Source organism: Chinchilla lanigera, unplaced genomic scaffold (genome assembly GCF_000276665.1).
Source record: "Chinchilla lanigera isolate Chin_1 unplaced genomic scaffold, ChiLan1.0 scaffold00052, whole genome shotgun sequence".
In the NCBI taxonomy this organism is placed as follows: Eukaryota; Metazoa; Chordata; class Mammalia; order Rodentia; family Chinchillidae; genus Chinchilla; species Chinchilla lanigera.
The window spans coordinates 14,903,626-14,924,432 of record NW_004955453.1 but is presented as its reverse complement, the minus strand read 5'-3'; the positions used below and the strand labels follow the sequence as shown (position 1 = coordinate 14,924,432).

Below are 20,807 nucleotides of genomic sequence, written 5' to 3'. Positions count from 1 at the left end.
TTGAATAGCTTCTGCAAATGCCTCAAACTAGATGGCTAATTACAAAAGGGACTAAGAAAATACTGACTACAATAAAAATTTCTCTTTTCTTTGAAGATAATTCACAATTAAAGAAAAATATAACTTCTCCTGAGTTATTTCATACTTTAAAATTTTGGTTATTAACAGAATACTGCAGACATACCAAACTAGACACTCATCTTTTTTCTTTGGTTTTCTGAGACAGATCTTGCTGTACAGTTCAGGCTGGCCTTGAACTCACTATGTAGCCCAGGCTGGCATTGGACTTTTGGTGATCCTCCTATCTCAGCCTCTCAAGTGCTGGTATTGCAGGTGTGAGCCACCATACCCAGCTAGGCTTGCTTTAACTGAGCTAACTGATAGAAAATAAGATATATGTCTTTCCTGTATGCAAATGGGGAATGCTAAAGTCTTCCTTTTTCTGTACTGTTAAATAACTCTTGCTAAGAAATCAGACCTTGGTTTTTTGTCTTAGAAAAAGTATTTCTAGGAGGCTAAGGATGTAGCTCTGTGGTAGAGCACTCCTTGGTTCAATCCCCCGTAACTGGAGAAAAAAAATCCAGATTAAAGGCAAAGAAGAGAAATCCAAATGCCCAGACATCACAGTAGAATTTCTGAGGGGCACAACAATCCAGATATTAGTATTTTTAAAATTTCTTCAGATAATTTTAATGAGCACTGAAGACTGAGAACCACTGGTATAAAACATTTTTTTTTAACCTTAATGTGTAAGCATTACAATGATACACTCATTCTAGGGAGTCTTGGTAATTTTTCACTAACGTGACTTGGAATGAATGGGATTAGACAACCATGAAAACATCACCTACTGTATAATCAGGTACTGTGGTGGTGCAAAGGTACAAATCCCCTAGCACAGAGATGTAAAAACTGTGGGCTGCACCTGGCTGAACCTAGCTCAGCAGCAGAGTGCTTGCGTGTAAGGTCTTGGGTTTGATCTGCGGCACCACATCAAACAAAAAACAAACCACCAAATAAAACAAGAAGTGTAAAACTTTAAGAATAGATCACTACAGGAAAAGAGCAAATAAATGTGCTATTACCAAAATCTGGTAATTCAATTTTAGATGCTATTTCTGATGCCTTTATGTCCCAATAATTCACAGAAAAAGATGGTAAGAAATGACCAAAGCCAATATATTCTCTTAAAATATTAATGATAAAATCATAGTGGTACACTGTATCTAAAGCTTGCAAAAGAAGTCTTCCATGTCCCTTTTTGCTTTAGCATGTGATGAAGTACAGCACAGTACAGTATAGTATGGAATGTAACTAAAAGACATTTTGTTGTATTTAGACTTTTAAAACAAGAAAATCTATGAAGGTACCTGTTTCAAAGCCAAAGCAAGCTCCAAACAATTTTCTGGGGGTGAATCAATATCTTACTGTGTGTAAATCACTTAGAATGATGCCTGACACATACTCAACAAATGTTAGTTACTGCTACACTATTTCTTGGGAAAGATAGGTGTGGAGAAAGTAGCATTAGAAGATCTCTTACTTGCTCTTGAAGGCTCTGGGCCAGCGCTTGTTGAAGCTCTTGTTCTTCCCTTTCACGCTCCATATCATACTGTTGGAGCCAATCGACTTCTCCCTGTGATCCTTCCGGAGTTTTGTTTTCTTTATTCTCATCACAGTCTTTTGTTATCTCAGTAAAATTGGCAGGATCTGAGGAAAGAGAATGTAATACTATTTTGGAAATTTCTCTCTGATAAGCAAATACTAGGACTAGAGTGACACCTACTGTTGAGAGTAACTTACTATAACCCCATCTAAGAGTTGGTGCATACAATTTAATCTTACTACATCTACATCATGGTTTCTAAATCCCAGCACTACTGATAACTGAGGTGAGACAGTGGTTTTTCGGGGTGGGGACAGGGAGGAGTCTGTCGAACTACAGAATGGTAGAGTTTCAGTAGCATTCCTGGCCTCTTCCTCCTCAAAGCCATTAGCACTCATCTTCTTTTTTTTTTTTTTTTTTTTGGTTTTTCTCCGGTACCGGGAACTGAACTCACGACCTTGCGCTTGCCAGGCAGGCGCTTTTGCCACTGAGCTAAATCCCCAGCCCCTTAGCACTCATCTTCTTCAGCTGTGACAACCAAACATGAAAGACACTGCCACACGGTCCTGGAAAGGAGGAGTGGGACCTGCCCTTGATTAAGAACCACTAATGTACAGCACTTGTCTGAAATATGAACAGATCATTAGGAGGACATGATGATTAAGGATGGGGAAGAACAAATATCTGTAATATTCAGAGGTCACAGTGTTACACGACCAAGTTCTAGAAAGAGTATTTTTAAGAGTAAATGAAGGGGGCTGGGGACTTAGCTCAGGGGCACAGCACCTGCCCGGCAAGTGCAGGGTCGTGAGTTCAATTCCCTGTATGGTGTGTGTGTGTGGGAGAGTAAATGAAGTATAAATTAGCTAAAATGATTAAGTAGTTACTAGGATTTTCCCACTTACTACATCATATGTCAAAACAGAGCATTTACTTTCATATTAATAACCAAACTAATGAAGGCTGGCAGTGTACCTCAGTGGCAGAGCATGAGCTTAGCATGCATGAGGCCTTGGAGTTTAATTCTCAGCACCCCTCAACCTCCCTCAAATCAAACATATCTTGTACATATTCTAAATCAAAAGAGCTAAGTAGAAAATAATAAATGCTATAGAAAGCTACCACAGTACATATTAAAATCATCCAGGGAGGTAAGAAAATCTCATTTCTTTTTTGTTTTTGTACCTTCTCAATCTCTAGGGTATGGCTAACTAAGATAAATGGAAATCATGATGTTCTAGTTATTTGAATTATGTAACAAAATTTCATTATAATTTTGAATACAGGTAAGAGTGGAAGAGAACTTTTTAAAAACATAAAACATTTTACAAAGTAAAAATTCTCATCAAGGCAAGTCTCACAAAAAGAATTTAGTCAATGAGAATTACCTTTATACATTCATTTTCTGAAACTGTTTATAAGTTAGTATATATGCTCTTTAATGGTCCTAATCCTGCATCGAGTATGGATACTTCTCTCTTTTTGGAGACAGGGTCTCACTATGTAGTGCAGGATGACCTTAAACTTATTATCCTCGTGCCTCAGCTTCCCAGAGTGCTACGATTACAGGCATGGGCCACCATATTCTGCTTAAACAGATACTCTAAAGCTTACAGCACTTTGGCTTTACACTCAAAACCACAACTAGTTATTTTAAATTATATTAAATTGTTGGGTGAATATTCACTGAAGAAAGACAACGCTGAGTTTACTGAGTGCAAAAGTATATCGCCCTTTTGTTTCTCTGGCATTACTGGGAACTGAACCCAGGGCTTTGCTCATATGCTAGACAACCCGGGTCCTGGGCTATATCCCTAGCTACTTTTTAACGAATTTTATTTTAGGTTCTTTAAGTTGCCCAGGCTAGCATCAAACTTGCAATCCTCCTGCCTCAGCCTCCGGAGGACCCGGCTAACGTAACATTCTTATACTGAATATATCATTTACCTCTTTTCCAACTCAACTGCAACCTCTCCTTTTCCTGTCTTTTATTTCAGTGAATGAGATCACTGCTCACAGTTATTTTTTGGCAAACACAGAAAGCTGAGGATTATTTTTTATTTCCTTTTGTTTCTTCTGGTACTGGGTGACTGAACACCCAGTGAACTACACAGTGAACAACATCCCTAGTCCTTTTTAATTTTGAGATATGGTCTTTTGTTGTTGTTGTTTTGAGACAAAGTCTTGCTATATAGTGTAGGCTGGCCCTGAGCTCGCTTATATAGCTCAGGCTGGCCTAAACTCACAGCAATTGTCCTGCCTCAGCCTCCTGAGGGCGGGGGTTACAGGTGTGTGCCACCATGCCCAGCTTGAGACAGAATCTTGCTAAACTGCCCAGGCTGGACTTGCACTTGTAATCTTCCTGCCTCAGCTTCCCAGAGTGCAGGGATAACAGCTGTGTGTGACCACATTTGGTTTCTAAGGATCACTTTTATTTCTTACTCTCATTTACCCCTTACCTCAGGTAAACCATTATTCCCTAACTAAATCCTGAATCCATCAACTTCTACTTTTGAGCCAAAAACTTTGGCTTAGGGCACCATTAACTTTTGGTTTGGACTTTGTAGTAACTTGCTAGCAGGTCTCACAGAATTACCCTGGTTCTCCCTAGTTTATGTGCTATATTGCAGCCAGCATTACCCCTTTTTTTTTTCAAATATCAATCTTTACTAAAAACATTTGTTTCCTTAAAATACTCAGTAATTCCAATGCTTTTGAAATAAAAGTCAAACTGCTAAGTATGGTTTTAGGCCTCATCTTCCCTCTTTAGCACCATATTCCAGTCATGCAAATCATTCTCAACTTTTTCTTTGGTCCACGAACTTGCCAGGGCCTTTCTCCTTTCTGAGCCTTTATGTACACTATTCCCAGTGGCGAGTGTCTGGAGACTGTGAAACCTTACTTAACATTCTTCTGCTACTCCTCAGTCATTCACCACCTGGCCAATCTGTTGGGTCACAAATATTTATTGAGAATCTACTGTACTGAAAATGCATTGCTGTAAGCTGGGGATAAAGGAACTTAAATGTAAAGGCTCTGGGATGTGAATGAAGTTAGCACACCTAGAGAACAGAGAGAAGGCAAGTGGGCTAAGGCAGGGGAGTGAAAGTGGGAGACAGTGTGGAAAAGGCACAGTAAGAAGCTGTTACTATGCGTCCTGAGACATGATTATAAATTTTCAGTGCAAGTGCGACATGGTGTGGCTTATGCTTTAAAAAGATTACTCTGAGTGTTTTATTTTGAGAAGGTCTATAGGGGCAAGAGTGGAAAAGACATTATTTAGGGACTAGGCCAGAGGTGGAAAGTTCAAGCTGTTGCCATAAAGATGTAAATGACTGAATTTAGAACATATTTTATAGGTACTGCTGAGTGGGTTTGCTGATGGACTGAAAACAAGGTGTGAAGTAAAACCAAACCAAACCAAACATCAAAGTAAATGTGTTTCTTGGCCTGAGCAACTGGGTAGATGATGGCATCTAATGATATGGTGAAGACATAACTGGTAGAGGGAGGAATCAAAATTAAATATCCAGGGCTAAGAGTGTAGCTCAGAGATAGTGTCCTAGGTTCAACCCACAGAAGTGCCAAAAAATAAATTTAAAACAGTAGAAACTGAGAAGCTGGCTGAAGCCTCACTGTGCCGCTTCTTGTGCTCCACTCAGCAAGTCTGCACGATGAATGCGTATGAAGCATTCTGCCTGTAGGCTTGTTAGGATCTCCTCTGCCCATGTTCATCTTTCCTCAGCAGGCACAGAGCTGGCCAGTGTGCGTCCACTCCTACTTGCCCCCGTGCTGTCTCTATGGAGCTCAATGTAGATGTCAACCAGGCTTTTCCAAGATGGGTGCCAGCAAGTGTCTAGGTTACCTTATCACTGCTGAGACACAATACTTCACACCCTCAACTCTAGGGAGGAAGGTTTATTTTGGCTCCCCCATAGTCAGACAACTCCAAGGTGGGGTAGCATGGCAGAGGGCCATGGTAGAAGAAAAGCTCATGGAATAGTGGTGGGAAGTGGAGAAGGATCAAGGGAGGAGAGAGGGAGATGGATGCCTCCAGGCTGTAAGCGCAACTTATAGAATAGCAGACTTGTAGGCATATTATAGCAAAGGCTAGAAATCAACTTATAGCTTGTGACTATGCTCATGCTGCCTGTCACGTAGATAGTTAGTCTTCACTATCTACTACTCTTTGATAATGTGCTGGGCCAATTTGACTGTGTCCACCTTGTGTTTCCCTTAGCTAGAAAAATATATTTTGTTTCCAACTTGCTTTAAGGATTTCATGTCTAGGTCAGACTGGCCCAGTCAAGGACCCACTTAACTCTACTTGCTGCACTCACACCCCACTCCCCTCCCAGAACGTCAAACAATTCTTTTTAAGCAAACCTGCCCGACAATATATGACATAATTCTTGTATTTCATGTAGCCAATCATGTAATAACCTGCTATCAGCTTTGTACTTCCCACCTGCAGACCCTATTTAAACTGAACTCAAATCTGACTCTGGGCTGGTAATTTGAGCCAGTCTGCTAGTGTAATAAAAGGTGCCTTCTAACTCCTCGGTGCCAAGAGTCTTCCATTGGGTTTGATACTGGTTTTTCTGCTTACAGGGCCACGTCCCCGCTGATCCACCCATGTCCTCTGACCAGGCTTCACCTTTCCACATCAGATTTAGCTACAAACTCATCAGAGGACTCACCTCCCAAAAGCCCCAACTATGAGTGCACAAGGCTTTGGGGGACCTCTAGATATAAACCATAACATCAGGACACCATGGAGATAACAGATGAAAAGCGGACCTGAGGCAGAAGGAAAACTGGGAAGGTACAGGACAGAAGAGTCTGTATGTGCACAGAACAGCTGGCTCAAATGAGACTGAACATGCTTCTCCCAGAGTAATGAGAGTGAAAGCAGAGTTTTCATATGATTGCATCTGTGAAATACACACAGCTATGTCATGAGTCTAGGTGTGTACAAGCCTGCTAGAGACTTCCGGAAGACATCATGAAGATGAGAAAATAAATTTACATAGGAAGCATAATAGAACTGACTAGTAGTGTTCAGTGCCCACGTTACAGTGCAGTTGTGAATTTGAGGAAAGTCTACTTAGTAGTTTTGTGATTTTTCCCCAACACTCTTCAGCTGTGTGGCACAGGCATGGAAAAGGAAGTCGGTGGAGTTGTGAGTTAGGGTTTCCTCATGCTACTGTGACAGAAGAAAAGAGGAAGGAGATAAGAGTACCAAATTATAGCTTGTGGGTGGAATAAGGAAGGTGCTGAATAGCAAAGAAAGAGTTAAGGAACTAGAAGCCTTATTGTTATGGTGAGAATATGATACTAGGTAAGCTAGAAGGAGATAAGGGTCAGAGAGAGGTATCTGAAATAAAGATTTTGAACATGGTACAGCTGCTGACGATGACAAAATCTATGACAGTGCTGCTCGAATTTTAGTATGCTCTAGACCAGTTTGAGGGCTTATTAAGACACAGATGGCTCAGTGCCACATACGGTTTCTCAGTCAATGTGGGGTGCGGCTAAAAGACATTTTCATTAAGTTCCCAGGTGGCGCTGATGGCCTGGGGATACATTCTTGAGGGGACCTCTGTAGGAAGGACTTTGTGAGTGTGCGATTAAGATGATGCAGAAAAAATGATCTTTGCAATTAAGATCAGGAATTGAGAAAACAAGATATTGAAACGATTATTTATGAGGATGTTGAAGGCCCTAAGAATGTCAATGGGAGTGACTGAAAATAAAAGCCAGCTACATGAAGAGGTGGCAAAGTCCGATGTCATACACTCCCAAAGGAGCTATGATGCTTGTAGGGTGAAAGGAGATAAACAACTGGAAATGGCAAGGGATAACAAGAAAACCTTGAGGTTATGGCTCCTTCTCACCTTTAAAGAAACTCAAATTCATACTGATTAAGTGATATAATGTCTGGGATTCATTTCAAATAATTAAGGGGGTAGGACAGAAGTGACTGTGGGTAGAGATGAAACAAGACAGATTTTTTTGTTGAAAATTTTTGAAAATGAGTGATGGATACAAGGGGTGCGAGAGAGTTCATTATATTTAAATCTACTTTTGTCTTTTCTCAATATATTGTTCCATAGTAAACAAAGAAAGGAAAACAGGCTTAGTTGGTACTGTGTTTCCTTAGCCTATAAGAAGAGGTCCTGGGTTTGATCCACAGCACTGTAAAACAAAAAAATCAAAACTAAAAAAAGCAGAAGGCATACCTTTAGGTTTCAGTTATACCAAAGTGTATGGAATGGCAAGGTTAAAGAAACAGGTCAAGTAATAATGACTTACATCTAACCGGGGAAGGTGCAGCTTAAGAAGAGGCGCTATAGAGAACACGGACATAAAATGCTTATTAAACAAGTTTATTCTTCCTAAAACAGGCAGTTTTAAAGTCCTGTGATTAGTAGTGATTTTGATAACCTCAAGTATTCTCCTCCATTGGAACAGACAATCAAGAACTGTATATGACATTAAGTTCCTCAGTTCAGTTTAGGGAGATGCAGCACTAAAAAAAGAATTAAAAGCTAGAAGAGGAAATAAATTAGAGACAAAAGCACTAATATTACAATGAGATTACAGGCAGGGATTATAAGTTTAGTAAGAGAAAGAGAAAGCATAATAATGCTGGCATCAAGACAGAAAAACTAATGCTTGTATAAAAAATCAACTTTCTGCTTCCATTTAAACTGAATATACACTTATTCTTATTTTACTTGCATTATAAAAGAGTTGAAAATTGAAGAAGTCCTTACTCTGCAAATGAATAGAAAATAATTTTGTGATATTCTACTATTCTTTACATTTCCAAAATCCCAGGTTTGGATTATTTAGAAGCCATCTGTCACACAATTTTGTTTTACAATATGTTCATTTCATTAAACTTACCTGGCTCTGTGACAGTTCTGGGCTTCTCAGCTTCCACAGTGTCCGGATTTTCAGACATTTCTTGAATATCATCTTCTGCAAATCCTGTATCTGGGCTGCTGGTTGGTTTATCATCATCTTCATGAGAGAGGGTTGGTGAAGCTTCTCTCTTACTGATCTCTAAGACAGCTGCTAGAAGCTCTTCTTCACTCATTCTGTCAAATCCTGAATTTTCCAATTCAGACTTATCAGGCTCGATTCTGCCTAATTTTGAATCCTAAAGACGAGAGCTACTTTTAGAGGAAATTAAAGTGTACAAATACAGCAATTTTTTTTTTCCTTTCAAGCTTTTATTTTTATTAGTGTATGTTTGCAGTACATAATGATTATATTCACCAGGAATTGGTACACATATATAACATATTTTAGTTCTTGTTACATCCACCTCTCCTCCTGTCCCCTTTCCCTCCATCTCTTGGTCCCCTTTCCATTTGCAAAAGATCTATCCCTCTATTTCCTATTAATTAGACTCAAAAGCAGAAACTGTCTAAAAGTTTTTGTGTTTCTTGGGTTTTTTTTTTTTTTTTTTTTTTTTTTTTTGCTTCTTGGGGTTATTTAACAAAAATAATCTGCTAAACTTAGTTTTTAAAATAATAACTACATCAGAACACAGTATTTTTGTATTTTGTGGCAGTACTGGAGATTGAACCCACAGCCTTTGTGCCGAGCTACATTCCCAACCCTTTAAAAAAAATTCTGAGATAGCCTGGGTGCAAATTTATGACTCTCCTGCCTCAGCATCTCAGTGCTGGATACTTTCATGCTTGGCTTGATACTTTTTCTTGATTATATGAAGTGTTAAGTATGTAATTTGTAGAAATTTTGGAAATACATAAAAATTGATACAATCACTCAAAATAGATTACTCGGTGTAAGTATTTTTGTCCAGGTACAGATGGACTATATTGTATATATTTTTTTTCTTCCGGTACCAGGAATTGAACTCACGACCTTGCACTTGCCAGGCAGGTGCTGTGCCGTTGAGCTAAATCCCCAGCCCCTTATATTGTAAATATTCTGTTCATTACACCTACTATTCCACTTTAAATGCTGGCTGGTCTTAAATGAGAAAAGTAAAAACTGTACAAGATTATGTAAATATTAAAAAGTTATAGTCTAAATAACATTTATTTCTGGAAGAATTTCTGTTTTTCTCTTCTTCTTTTTTGCCTTTTTGAGACAGGTTTTTACTGTGTAGCTCAAGCTGGCCTAGAACTGACTTTGTAGCCCAGGCGGGCCTCGAAATTGCAGCAATCCTCTTGCCTCAGCCTCTCAAGTGCTGGCATTACAGGCATGCGCCACCATGTCTGGCTATATCTGAAAGAATTTCTGAATTTCAATTCTCATTCAAAGTGTGGAACCTCTACTAGTAGCTTTAAAGTAAGGTGGGAGACAGCTGAGAACACAACATAACTATTATAATTCCATTGCCAAGGGGAAGTTTAAAACAAACAGTAACATAAAATGATAGAAATACCTAGAAAAGCTTAAATCTTCAATGTATTAATTACTAAGTGTTAAGGTAGATGATGATGTAGCCAAATCTTCATACTCACAATGTAAATAAATTATTTGGTTGCTCTGTTGATGTAAAATATTTACTACAGTTCCTTTACATAAACAACTGCTACTAAAATGAGGTAATTATCTGAGGTCTAATATGTAAAAGTAGCTTGGAAAGGTAACAGAAGAAGTTTTACTTACAATTACTTTAATTTCTTAAAACAGACTAGTTTTTGTAGCTAGAGAATTACTTCCTGGCCTTTTAGCTAAGATCAAGTGTAGCTAGAGAAAGCACAATCTTTAAAACTAGTACCAGGGCTGGGTGGTGCATGGCTGTAATCCAGCACTCGGGACGCTGAGACAGGACAACTGAGAGTTTGAGGCCAATCTGGGCTCTACAGTGAGTTCAAGGCTAGACTGAACTACACAGCAAGACTGACTCAAAAAACCAAAACATAAAGTAAAATAAAATTAGTATGTAGTTGGGCTTGTAATCCCAGGATTAACCAGGCTGGATGAAGCAGGAGGTTCACTGTGAATCTGAGGCCAGCCTGAATTACATAAGTGAGACACTGTCTCAAAAAACCAAAACCCAAACAAACAACCCCTGTGCTGGCATCTAAACAGAGCCACTGAGTTTGTGATCCCTTTTGTGTTATTTCTTAGGTTTGCTGATACTAGTTATAAAAGATATTTTTTTTTGGACAGTAAGAGCTTCACAAATCTTTGCCAGGTGTTCTGATGAAAAATTACTTACTTTCTCCAGGTCTTCCTGCTGCTGTTCACCGCCTGACATTTCACAAAGTCGCTGGCTGACAGCCACAGAGCGTTTTAGCTCATCTTCACTGTCTGAGTCAACACAGAAAGCTAAGGAGCTCTTGGATTTGAAGGTGAATTTCCTGGAATAAAAAAAAATCTGATAAACATTTGTCTTCGTTATTCTTTTGACATATAAATACCAAACAAAACACTTTTCCATTATGGAAAACTATTTAACAGAGAAAATAGATTTTCAAAAGAGATACATTAATCATTACCTTTGACCCACTCCTAAAGAGCCATGCTCTGAAAACTGGATAATTTCTATGCTACTATATCATCATCAATAAACCAATCTCATCATACCTTTTTCTGTCAATGATCAACCCCAATGAAGTTTGCTGCTGTCTTTATAAAGTAAGTATTCTATTGAATTCATGCAGGCATTACAATGAATAGATGTTTTTGATAAAAAAAAGTGCATCAGAATTACTTTTTGATATTTTAAATTATGATCCATGCACTTAAAAATAACAGTAACATTCCACTTATCCAATTATCTGTAGGTCAGACTTCTGGCAACCTCTGCCTTCCAGAACATAGAGGGAACAAAGTAAGAAAAAAGCCTTCTAAGGAGGCAGCTCTAAAGCCCATGCACTTAGAGGGACACTTTCTCACCCAAGAATGGTGTATAAAATAGTGTAGCAAGTTCATCAAGAAATGAGAGCTAGGAAATGAGAAAATAACTACAGAAAAGGAAAACAGAACTATAAAGACATTTTCTGTAAAGGCAAACTGTGCTGTAATAATTAGAGCCTCTTCTGAGTGTAGTATCAAATTAATACACAATGCCAATAACAAACACTCATAATGCTCATCCTACACCATTAACATTATAAATTATATTCACTATATTTAAGAATATAAGAGTGCAATGTATTTTAGAAAATTTTTCATCCAAAATGGCTAAAGCTTTTTAAAGATAAATGCTTACAAAGGCAAACTTCAGTTACATAAACTTAATCTATGTGGAACAGCAAAAATTATTCTTACTTATAACAGATAAGTAAGGTGTTACTGTGTTTTCTCAATGAGTTGAAAATAAACTAAAGGAAAAGAGGTAAATGCCAAAGAGCAAGAACTTTCTTGGATGGAGGATAAAATAAATTCATATGCTCTTGTTAAAAAACCATATATACATATATATGTGTGTATATATATATATATATGTATATATATATATGAAATATGAAAAATGCAGTTAATCTAAATGTGAAAACTGGAAATAAACATATGGAGTGATGACACCAGGAAGCAAGAGGGCACAATGGAAATCAAGAGGACTGCACAGCAGCAGAGATCAAAGAAAAGAGGCAGTGGTCAGTGAGAAGCCCACATGTAGTCTGTGGCTGGAACAGTTGCGGTATTACTGCAATCCAGCCTGAACACTTAAACAGCCTCCTGTTACGTGTTCAAAGGGTTCTTAGTATAACTCAGAAATAGCCAATTAGCCATCTTAATTCCTCATTTCTGATTTAATGCTCACCAGGCAAACCTGAACATATGAATTTTATCCAGGTAAATACTTCAGTGAAGAGAAGGACACCTGGCTATTAGTTTACCAGGGTCAAATGTAACAAAGGACAATGCAGTAGAACTAATGGTATGGTTCATAATTCAGCCTCTTTTAAATTTGATCGGCATGATGGGTCTTCTAGGGCCTAATCATCCTTTACCGAACAACTCTCACATTCTCGTATAGACAGACCCTGGAGAACAGATGACCATGCCAAGGTATTATGATGTCCAATGAAACTATCTGTTTCTTGCAACTATAGTGATTTGGTACATAAAGAGTGCATTCCATTAATAATTACTATATTTACAGAAGGCAGCTTGCCTGTAGCAATGAAAAATATTCATCTTGTAAATGCATCACTTGCTCACTTTCTAAGCAGCCAAGTGGTATTGCTCATTTGTATCTTGAGAACGGGCAAGAGTATTCATATCGGTATCATTTCAGATTTCTAGTCATGTTAGTCATCTGGTTTTAATTGCACTGAAAAATAATTAACAGGAGGAAAAGAAAATAGCAGTTCCCAAATGTCATTTTATGATTATATAAGCCCACCAAAGCCCTTAAACAACAAAAATGTCTCTTCTAAAAGTACTTTGGGACATCAAATTTTTAGAAAAACATTTTAAAATCAAATGACAACTAAGTCAATTGGAATTGTCTAATCAGGAACTGTGATTCTAGCAAAATCTTAGAAAGGAGGCATAATTTTTTTTAAAAAGCATTTGTTTCCCTCCTAGGATGCATTTTTGGTCTTAAATAAAAATCATAAAACATCTGCAGAATAACTGCATTTCCAGTGCATGTGGTTGCAGGGAATCCAGTGTTGTTTTTCTATTGGATTTCAGAAGTTTGCCTATTCAGTGTCAAAGAATGTTAAGTCTCAGATTAGCAAGAGGTAAAAGGTTTGGGATTCCATGCCTATCTTTGAAGAAGGGTGCTTTAGACCAGCAGGGCTATTTTATCTCTTTTTTTTTTGTACCGGGAATCAAACTCATGACCTTGCACTTGCCAGGCAGCGCTTGTATTGTTCAGCTATCTCCCTGGCCCCTATTTTATCCCTTTAATCCTTAAAATTCTTTGTATTAGTCAATTTTTAGAGATGTAGGATGAAATATTATGTAAGTTTTAAAAGAAAATACTGTTTGTTTCTTTTCTGGTACCAGGAATCGAACTCATGACCTCATGCTTGCCAGGCAGGCGCTGTGCCGCTGAGCTAAATCCCCAGCCCAAAAGAAAATACTGCAAGAATCATCTAAACTTCTTTTGCTGTGAAGAACTTGTTATATTCTAGGTTATACAGTATTCTAAATGAGATTAGGAAAATTCTGAAATATGGACAATACAGAGCAATTATCATGCAAAAAGAAGAATAAAGGGGGGAAACAATCTTAGTGATCAGGAAAAGCCAATCCCTAAAAATACAAATTTTGGGTACACAAGAAATACAACTCACTTTGAAGGTGTAGAAGGGCTGGTGATGCAGGAATTCACCATTTGAGAGGCTTTCAATGGTCTAGAACTATCAGAAAATTAGAAAATACAGTGTATATAATGTATACAGTTACATTGTTAAAGATACATATTTAACTTATAAAATGAATTATTTTGTGCCACAACTCACATATCTTCTTGGAAAACAATTACAATACTTATAAATTACTAGTAACAGAGGCCAAGAGAGAAAATGAAATACCATCTCTGGGCTCTTCCTGATCTAATAATCAAAACAAACAGCTTTTTTTTTTTTTTGGTTTTTTTCCGGTACCGGGAACCGAACTCACGACCTTGCGCTTGCCAGGCAGGCGCTTTGCCGCTGAGCTAAATCCCCAGCCCCTCAAAACAAACAGCTTTGAAAATGAAGTGTAATGCATATGAAAACAACAACTTGGGGGAAATTATCTTGTTTCAATTCTTGTAAACAATAAAACAATAATAGCTCTCATTTATTGAGGACTTAACTAGATGTCAAGCACTACAGGAAGAACTCAACATGTATTACTTCACTTAATGTTGACAACCACTGTATTCTTTTCCCTATGGACAAGCCAAGGGATTTGTCCAAGGTCTGAAAGCTATTAAATTGCAGGGTCAGAGTCTGGATTTTGGTCTGCGACTGTAAAGATCCTACATTGGTGATGACACAATACCACAACCAGGATGAGTAAAAAACTCCATCAGCAGAGGGCAGTTAACATTCACTCCAAAAAAAAGAAAAAAAGAGAGAAAAAACCTGAAACATTAAGACCCTTCAAGCCCCTGCTTTTATTAGACTTTTGAGGGCTGTAGTGTAAACTTATACGACATAACTTATATATACAAAGGGAAATACACTTTACAAAAATGTATCAATTCATGTTGGCAAATGTTCATTCACTTTCTAAAATGTCTATTACTCCACTTTTGCCAAGAGATCTGGCTTTTTCAGTTACTAATTGTATGACCTTAGGAAAATCACTAAATGCCCTTGGATCTTCTCTGCAAAATTAAGGATATGGACAAAAATCTCAAAAATCCTTCTCATCTCTCAAATTTTAGAATCCTGACCTTTAGTCTTTTATCAAACTAGTGTTTAACTACAGAAGAGAATTAAAGCATTTGGTTCCAAAGTAATGCATGTATGTAGAAAACAGCACACCCTTCAGAGAAATCCTAAGATGTTCATAGCCTGCATGATGGAGCAAAACCTAAAGGTTATTTTGTTTCTCTTTGAAAAGTTTCTAGGACTCACTGAAACTCTTCACATTGTTGATAATTTACATTCATGAAGGAATAATCTATTTTGGGGGTTCCAGCATAATATTTAGTATATGGCTTCTCAAATTTGCAAGTAAAAAAGAATCAGCTGAGGTACTGATTAAAGACATAAATTCTCAATTGATATCTCAGACCTACTGAAATAGTACCTCAGGGAAGAACACTATAATCAGTATTTCTAGTGTCCAGGTGATTACTATGGTAACTCAAGTCTTCTAGTGATCTAAAAGCTAAGAGCACTCCCTACAAAGTACCTTATTAAGAAAGGCAGCTAATACACTTGAAGGAATTTTGTTTAAGCATTTTCTTCAATTACTTCAATCAGGCAGTAATTTAATATGAAAATCCCAAAATTAAAATCTTGGTCTGATTCTACCTGAACTCATGTTTATAGCTCAATCATTCTTTTGATTGGCTACTAAAGCCCATTTCAAAAGGGAAGGTAAAGACACTGCTTCTTAAGGACTTACACTGTTGTATGTGCACTCCAGCCAAGAGTAAAAGGTGGTTTTGTATTTTCAGTGCAATGAGACGACAGGGTCAGGTATCTTGGAATGATGACTTGCTGCCCAATCTTGTTGTTAAGTGAGAGAGCCACATTGAAGCTGTATCGTTTCAAGTGAAGAATGAGGACCCTGAAAAACAGGAGATGGTGACTCTACTGACACACATAATACAGGTGAACTCTCTCAGATTAAGAGAGATCATTCTAACTATTAGACAAATTTTGATTTAAAGAATACATCTGGCCAAACTAGAGATACTTCAAAATATGTTTACAGTCAGCACACTGAAATATAGTATTTTGTAAAGTTAGTATGCCTGAACTGCACAGCAAGACCTTCTCAAAATGAGACTCTGCCTCAAAAGAAAACCATTCATGATCTTCAAATTCATAATGTAAAAGACAACGAAGATCCAAGTGATATGAAAAGACTAAAATTAATATAAAAAAAAATCAAAACATTTGAACAAATTTCCCAATAATTCTAACCAAAATAAAAGGTAGTATGAAATAGGAAGATAAGTCAGAATCACTGATTTGCAATGATGAGGCAGATTAAAAGTGTACAGATATCAGATCCTTCAAGAATAAAAGTAGAATGGCTTTAAATATTAAATGAACAAAAACAGGACAAGACAAATCATTAGCTTGAGAAGGAACTATTCATTTCACATGCCCATTCTTTGTATTGGGTCTTTAACTCTGGGGTCTGGTTTTTGTTTTTGTTTCGAATTCTTTATATATTCTAGATGAGGAACAGCTGGTAAAATTTTTTTCCCATTCTGTGGGTTGTCTCTTTACTCTGCTAGTGACATCTGGGAACAGCCAATCCTTTACCTTGAGTTTTCTTCCTGCCTTCTTCTTGCCTCACAGCACTCACAAATATGAAAAAGCAAAGTCTCTCAAGTAAAAAATACAGGTTAGGCCAAGATTTTAGGAATAAAACCCTGATTGCACAGGAAATATTACACAGAATCAACAACTGGGATTATATCATATTAAAAAGCTTTTGCACAGAAAAAGAAACCACTAATAGAGTGAAGAGACAACCCACAGAATGGGAAAAAGATTTTACTAGCTATTCCTCAGACAAAAATATCTAGAATATATAAAGAATTCAAAACAAAAACAAAAACCAGACCCCAAAGTTAAAAGACTCAATACAAAAAATGGGCATCTGAAATGAATAGTTCCTTCTCAGGTGAAGTACAAACAGCAAATAAATCTATGAAAAAATGTTCAATATCACTGGTCATTCAAGAAATGCAAATTAAAACAACACTGAGATTCCATTTCACTCTAGAAAGAATGGCTATTATCAAGAAATCAATCAATAACAAATGCTGGTGAGGCTGTGGGGAAAAAAGAACCCTTCTCCACTGCTGGTAGGAGTGGACAGTGGTACAACCAATATGGAAATCAATACAGAGGGCCGGGGATATAGCTCAGCAGCATAAGTGCTTGCCTGGCAAGCTTGAGGTCTTGAGTTCAATTCCCACTACCCCCACCCCAAAAAAGCTAAAACTAGAGGTTCTATTTAACCCAGCTATTATCCTTCTTGGTATCTTCCAGAGTTAAAGGCATCATACCACAGCAATATATGAACATCCATGTTTATAGCAGCACAATTTGCAATACCTAAGTCCTGGAAATAACCCAGCTGCCCATCAGTGGATAAAGAAAATGAAGTTTTTAAATACAATGGAGTATTATACTGCCATAATGAAGGATAAACTTGAGACATTTTTAGGTAAATGGATGTACCTTGAGAATATAATTTTAAGTGAAACAAACTGGACATACACGTTTAAATACTGCATTATTTCTCTTGTGTGAGAATCTCAAAGGATAAGTAAGGACCAAAACGGATGATGAATATTGGGAAACAGGAAGAAAATGTTCAATGCTGGGAAGGGGAACAAGGAAGGGGAATGGGGAAAGGGAAAGAAGGGAAAAGAAAAAAGAGAATAGAAGGAAAAAAGTAGAAAAAGCTTTTGCAAATAGGGTGGGGAAGAAGGGATGAAGAAAGGGGAAGGGAATGGGGAAAAAAAAGGATCAGGATATAATATGTTCAGGTACAAATTTCCTGTGATGCATGTTATTATTATGTGTATCAAAAGTATACCAATAAGGCTAATATTAAAAAATACAGATTATAGTCAGTATAATACTGCTATGACTCATAAAGTGATTTCCTTAAAAACTTGTTTTCTAGAAAGGAGGAGATTACAGAATGTAAAAGAACTAGTCTCTGGGGGCAGGGTTCCAGAAACTCCTCCACACTTACTCAAATTGAAGCTAATAAAAGAAAGCAAAGTACTGCAGGCAAAGTGTCACATAAATAATTCATGCGAATGATAACCTTGTTTGTGGCTGAGACTATTCTTGGAAAGAATGAAAAGCTGCACTGTAACTACAGCATAATTTTTTTGTAACCACCTTCATTTTATGTTTGCCTATACAGCAGTAATAAAATATAAGTTAGTTTCATTATGCTGAACTGTCTCATAATATAGGAAATTTACTAACTTACAAGTAAAAAAGGAATGCACAAAATGCAAACCATTTTTCTTACTGTTTTATTTTCATGTACACATGGTGTGTGTCTGTAGATTTTTATTGGCAGTGTGGAATTCAAGAGGGTTAGGTCTCGCCAGCTGCATCTTCTTACTGCCATCTCCTTGGGACTATCAAGATCCTTTTGCTCTTTAACACTCTGAACTCTTTTCCTTTCTTACACAAGAGCACGCTACCTCTCCACCCTGTATACTTTATCTCAGTTTTGTTAACCTTCTTTACCAACACATTCTGGTACACCTCACTTACATACTTTTAAGTACTTTTAAAAGGCACATACTTTAAATTTACCTGGGAAGTCTGTTAAATTTGTGTCTGACAAGAGCACATTTCCCACCACATTTTTCACAAGAATACTCAAGTTCTTCTGCCTATGAAAAGACAAGAGGGAAAAATAAAGGAGGAAATTCAATCAGCATTAACTCATTAAATGCAAACAGTTTTCTCTAACCTTACTAGTTCAGTAGAATGGTAAGTTTGAACTAGTTTAAATTTTGTGTTGTGAACCACAAGAATCACCAAATTAAGACTGAATCTTTAAAATACTTATCATATGATATCCTATTTAGAATTCCTAATTCCTTCTTTACCAAGGAAACATCTCAACTTATGAAAGATAGTAAGCAGACTCTTAAAGTTGCAGATTCTCACTTTTCCCCATGGATATACATGAACTGCTGGCCAAGAGTATATCTAGATTTTAATATTTGGCTAGGGCACAGATAAGTTCACCTTCAGGTTAGGTGGAGTTCCTGGTCTGTAACCCAACCTCTTTCTTATAACAGAAATCAATCTTCTGGTGACAGCCCACTAAAGATAACTGCTCTAAAAGGACCCAAGTTTGGGGTAGATATCATTACCTAAAGAAAACTGAAATAAGAAATCCTTAAAAAAAATAGAGATAAAGATACAAAGGATAATCTTCAGCCTACGACAATTATAAACAGTAAAGAATGACTAAAAAAAAAAGAAAAAAGCAGAGTATTATCTTTGGGTAGAGCTGAATATTTATAATTTAAATAACAGATTCCTATTTCAAATCTTAGGAAGACAACAATGTCAATTTGCTAACAACAAAACAAGGACCATTAGTATATAGATTAAGAGGGATCCTGGCCAATTTCTTCCAGCTATAAGATCTGCTATACAATAGGTCTGATTAGGGACCACAAGCTTTTTGAATACCTGTGAAGGTTTATTACAGACACATTTATCTACAGCTTTGGATAAACATGCGCCTTCCCTCCTTGCTCCTATCAGGGTACAAACAACCTAAGGAAAAGCAAAGAGTATTTTTCTATTCTTTAGCTCTTAGTATACCAACTTATATAGCTGCTGTTGAATTAAAGATATAATCTGTTTAGTTTTCCTCTTTGATAAGTTACAGTCAGATTTATCAAGCTCTGTAAAATAAATATTTACAAATACTTCTCATTGGTTTTCCTTAGAATAATTTGGTTGAAAAGCTGCCTGAAAAAACCAGTTTAAAGCACTCAGGAGGCTGAGGCAGGAGGACTGCCATGAGTTGAAGGTTAGTCTGGGCTACATAGTGAGTTCAAGGCTGGCTGAACTACAAAGGGAGATCCTGTCACAGAAACAAAAAACAAGAAATCTTCCCAAAACAACAACAACAAAAACTTAAAGCACAATCATCTATGATATGTAAAACATAGTTATGTAAAAATACAAAAAGTACTACCCTAAAGAAAAGATCAAGAGAATCTTGAATTGAACGAGGAGGAAGTGGCTTTTTTCTACGAGGAAGGTCGATGGAGAGGTCATTAAATTGTTCTCTTTTGGGGATAGTCTCTCCACATCTGTAAGAATAAAAAGAGATAAATACAAGTATTTAGAGCAATGAATAAAAAATATATTCTTCCCTACAGAACTCAGGCTGCTGACATAATACTACGGTAAGCATAAGAAATAGACAGCATTTGAGACACTGTCCTTTTTTATTCTTTATAGCACTGGGGATTGAGTCCACAACCTCATGTATGCCAGGCAAGTGCTCTACCATTGAGCCCATCCTGGCCCTTTTAAGTTCTGTTCTTCGACAGTGTAGCTAAACTGCCAGGCTTCACACTCGGGCTCCTCCTGCCTTAGCCTCCAAGAAGCTTAGCTTGGACTATAGGTGAGCTCCACCATGCCCAGCAAGACTATCTTCATGTTTACTTTAAACTTTATGAAATTAATACAGATAAAATTTCAATTGTAGGTATGTAAGGACTTTTTTTTTGGTACTAGGAATTGAACTCACAACCTTATGCTTGCCTTATGCTGCTGAGCTATATCCTCAGCCCAGGACTTTCTTAAAGCGCTAAATTTTAAATTTTTGTAGTTTTAAAAAACTCTGAACTTTAAAAAGCTAAAATGGAGGGCTCCTGGATCCGAGAGTGGGCCGGACTCATACCACCGCGATTCCCAGCCGAAAAGCGCGCAAAGAGCCAGGTAGGCCCCACCCAATCCCGGAGGCCAGGACGCGAGAAGAAAGACCCCGGTGACACTGCAGACTGAGTTTCTAGGCGCTGGGAGGCCCAGGGGACGGGCGGGGCGAGCAGGCCCTCGGAGCC

General features: G+C 37.5%; 1 protein-coding gene across 5 annotated transcripts in view; it reads right to left on the bottom strand.

Moving 5' to 3' along the window:
- Usp37 (ubiquitin specific peptidase 37) overlaps positions 1–20,807 on the bottom strand; it is an 85,293-nt gene that overhangs the window by 6,904 nt on the left and 57,582 nt on the right. For 4 of the 5 annotated variants that reach the window (XM_013519868.1, XM_005395644.2, XM_013519870.1 and 1 more), the window contains 7 exons: positions 19,934–20,051; positions 18,526–18,605; positions 15,623–15,787; positions 13,852–13,917; positions 10,818–10,959; positions 8,519–8,774; positions 1,544–1,710 (listed from right to left, as the gene is read on the bottom strand). In XM_013519868.1, the coding sequence (XP_013375322.1) occupies positions 1,544–1,710; positions 8,519–8,774; positions 10,818–10,959; positions 13,852–13,917; positions 15,623–15,787; positions 18,526–18,605; positions 19,934–20,051 (994 nt within the window). The remainder of the gene's footprint in view (positions 1–1,543; positions 1,711–8,518; positions 8,775–10,817; positions 10,960–13,851; positions 13,918–15,622; positions 15,788–18,525; positions 18,606–19,933; positions 20,052–20,807) is intronic. The other variant, XM_013519871.1, reaches the window with a different exon arrangement.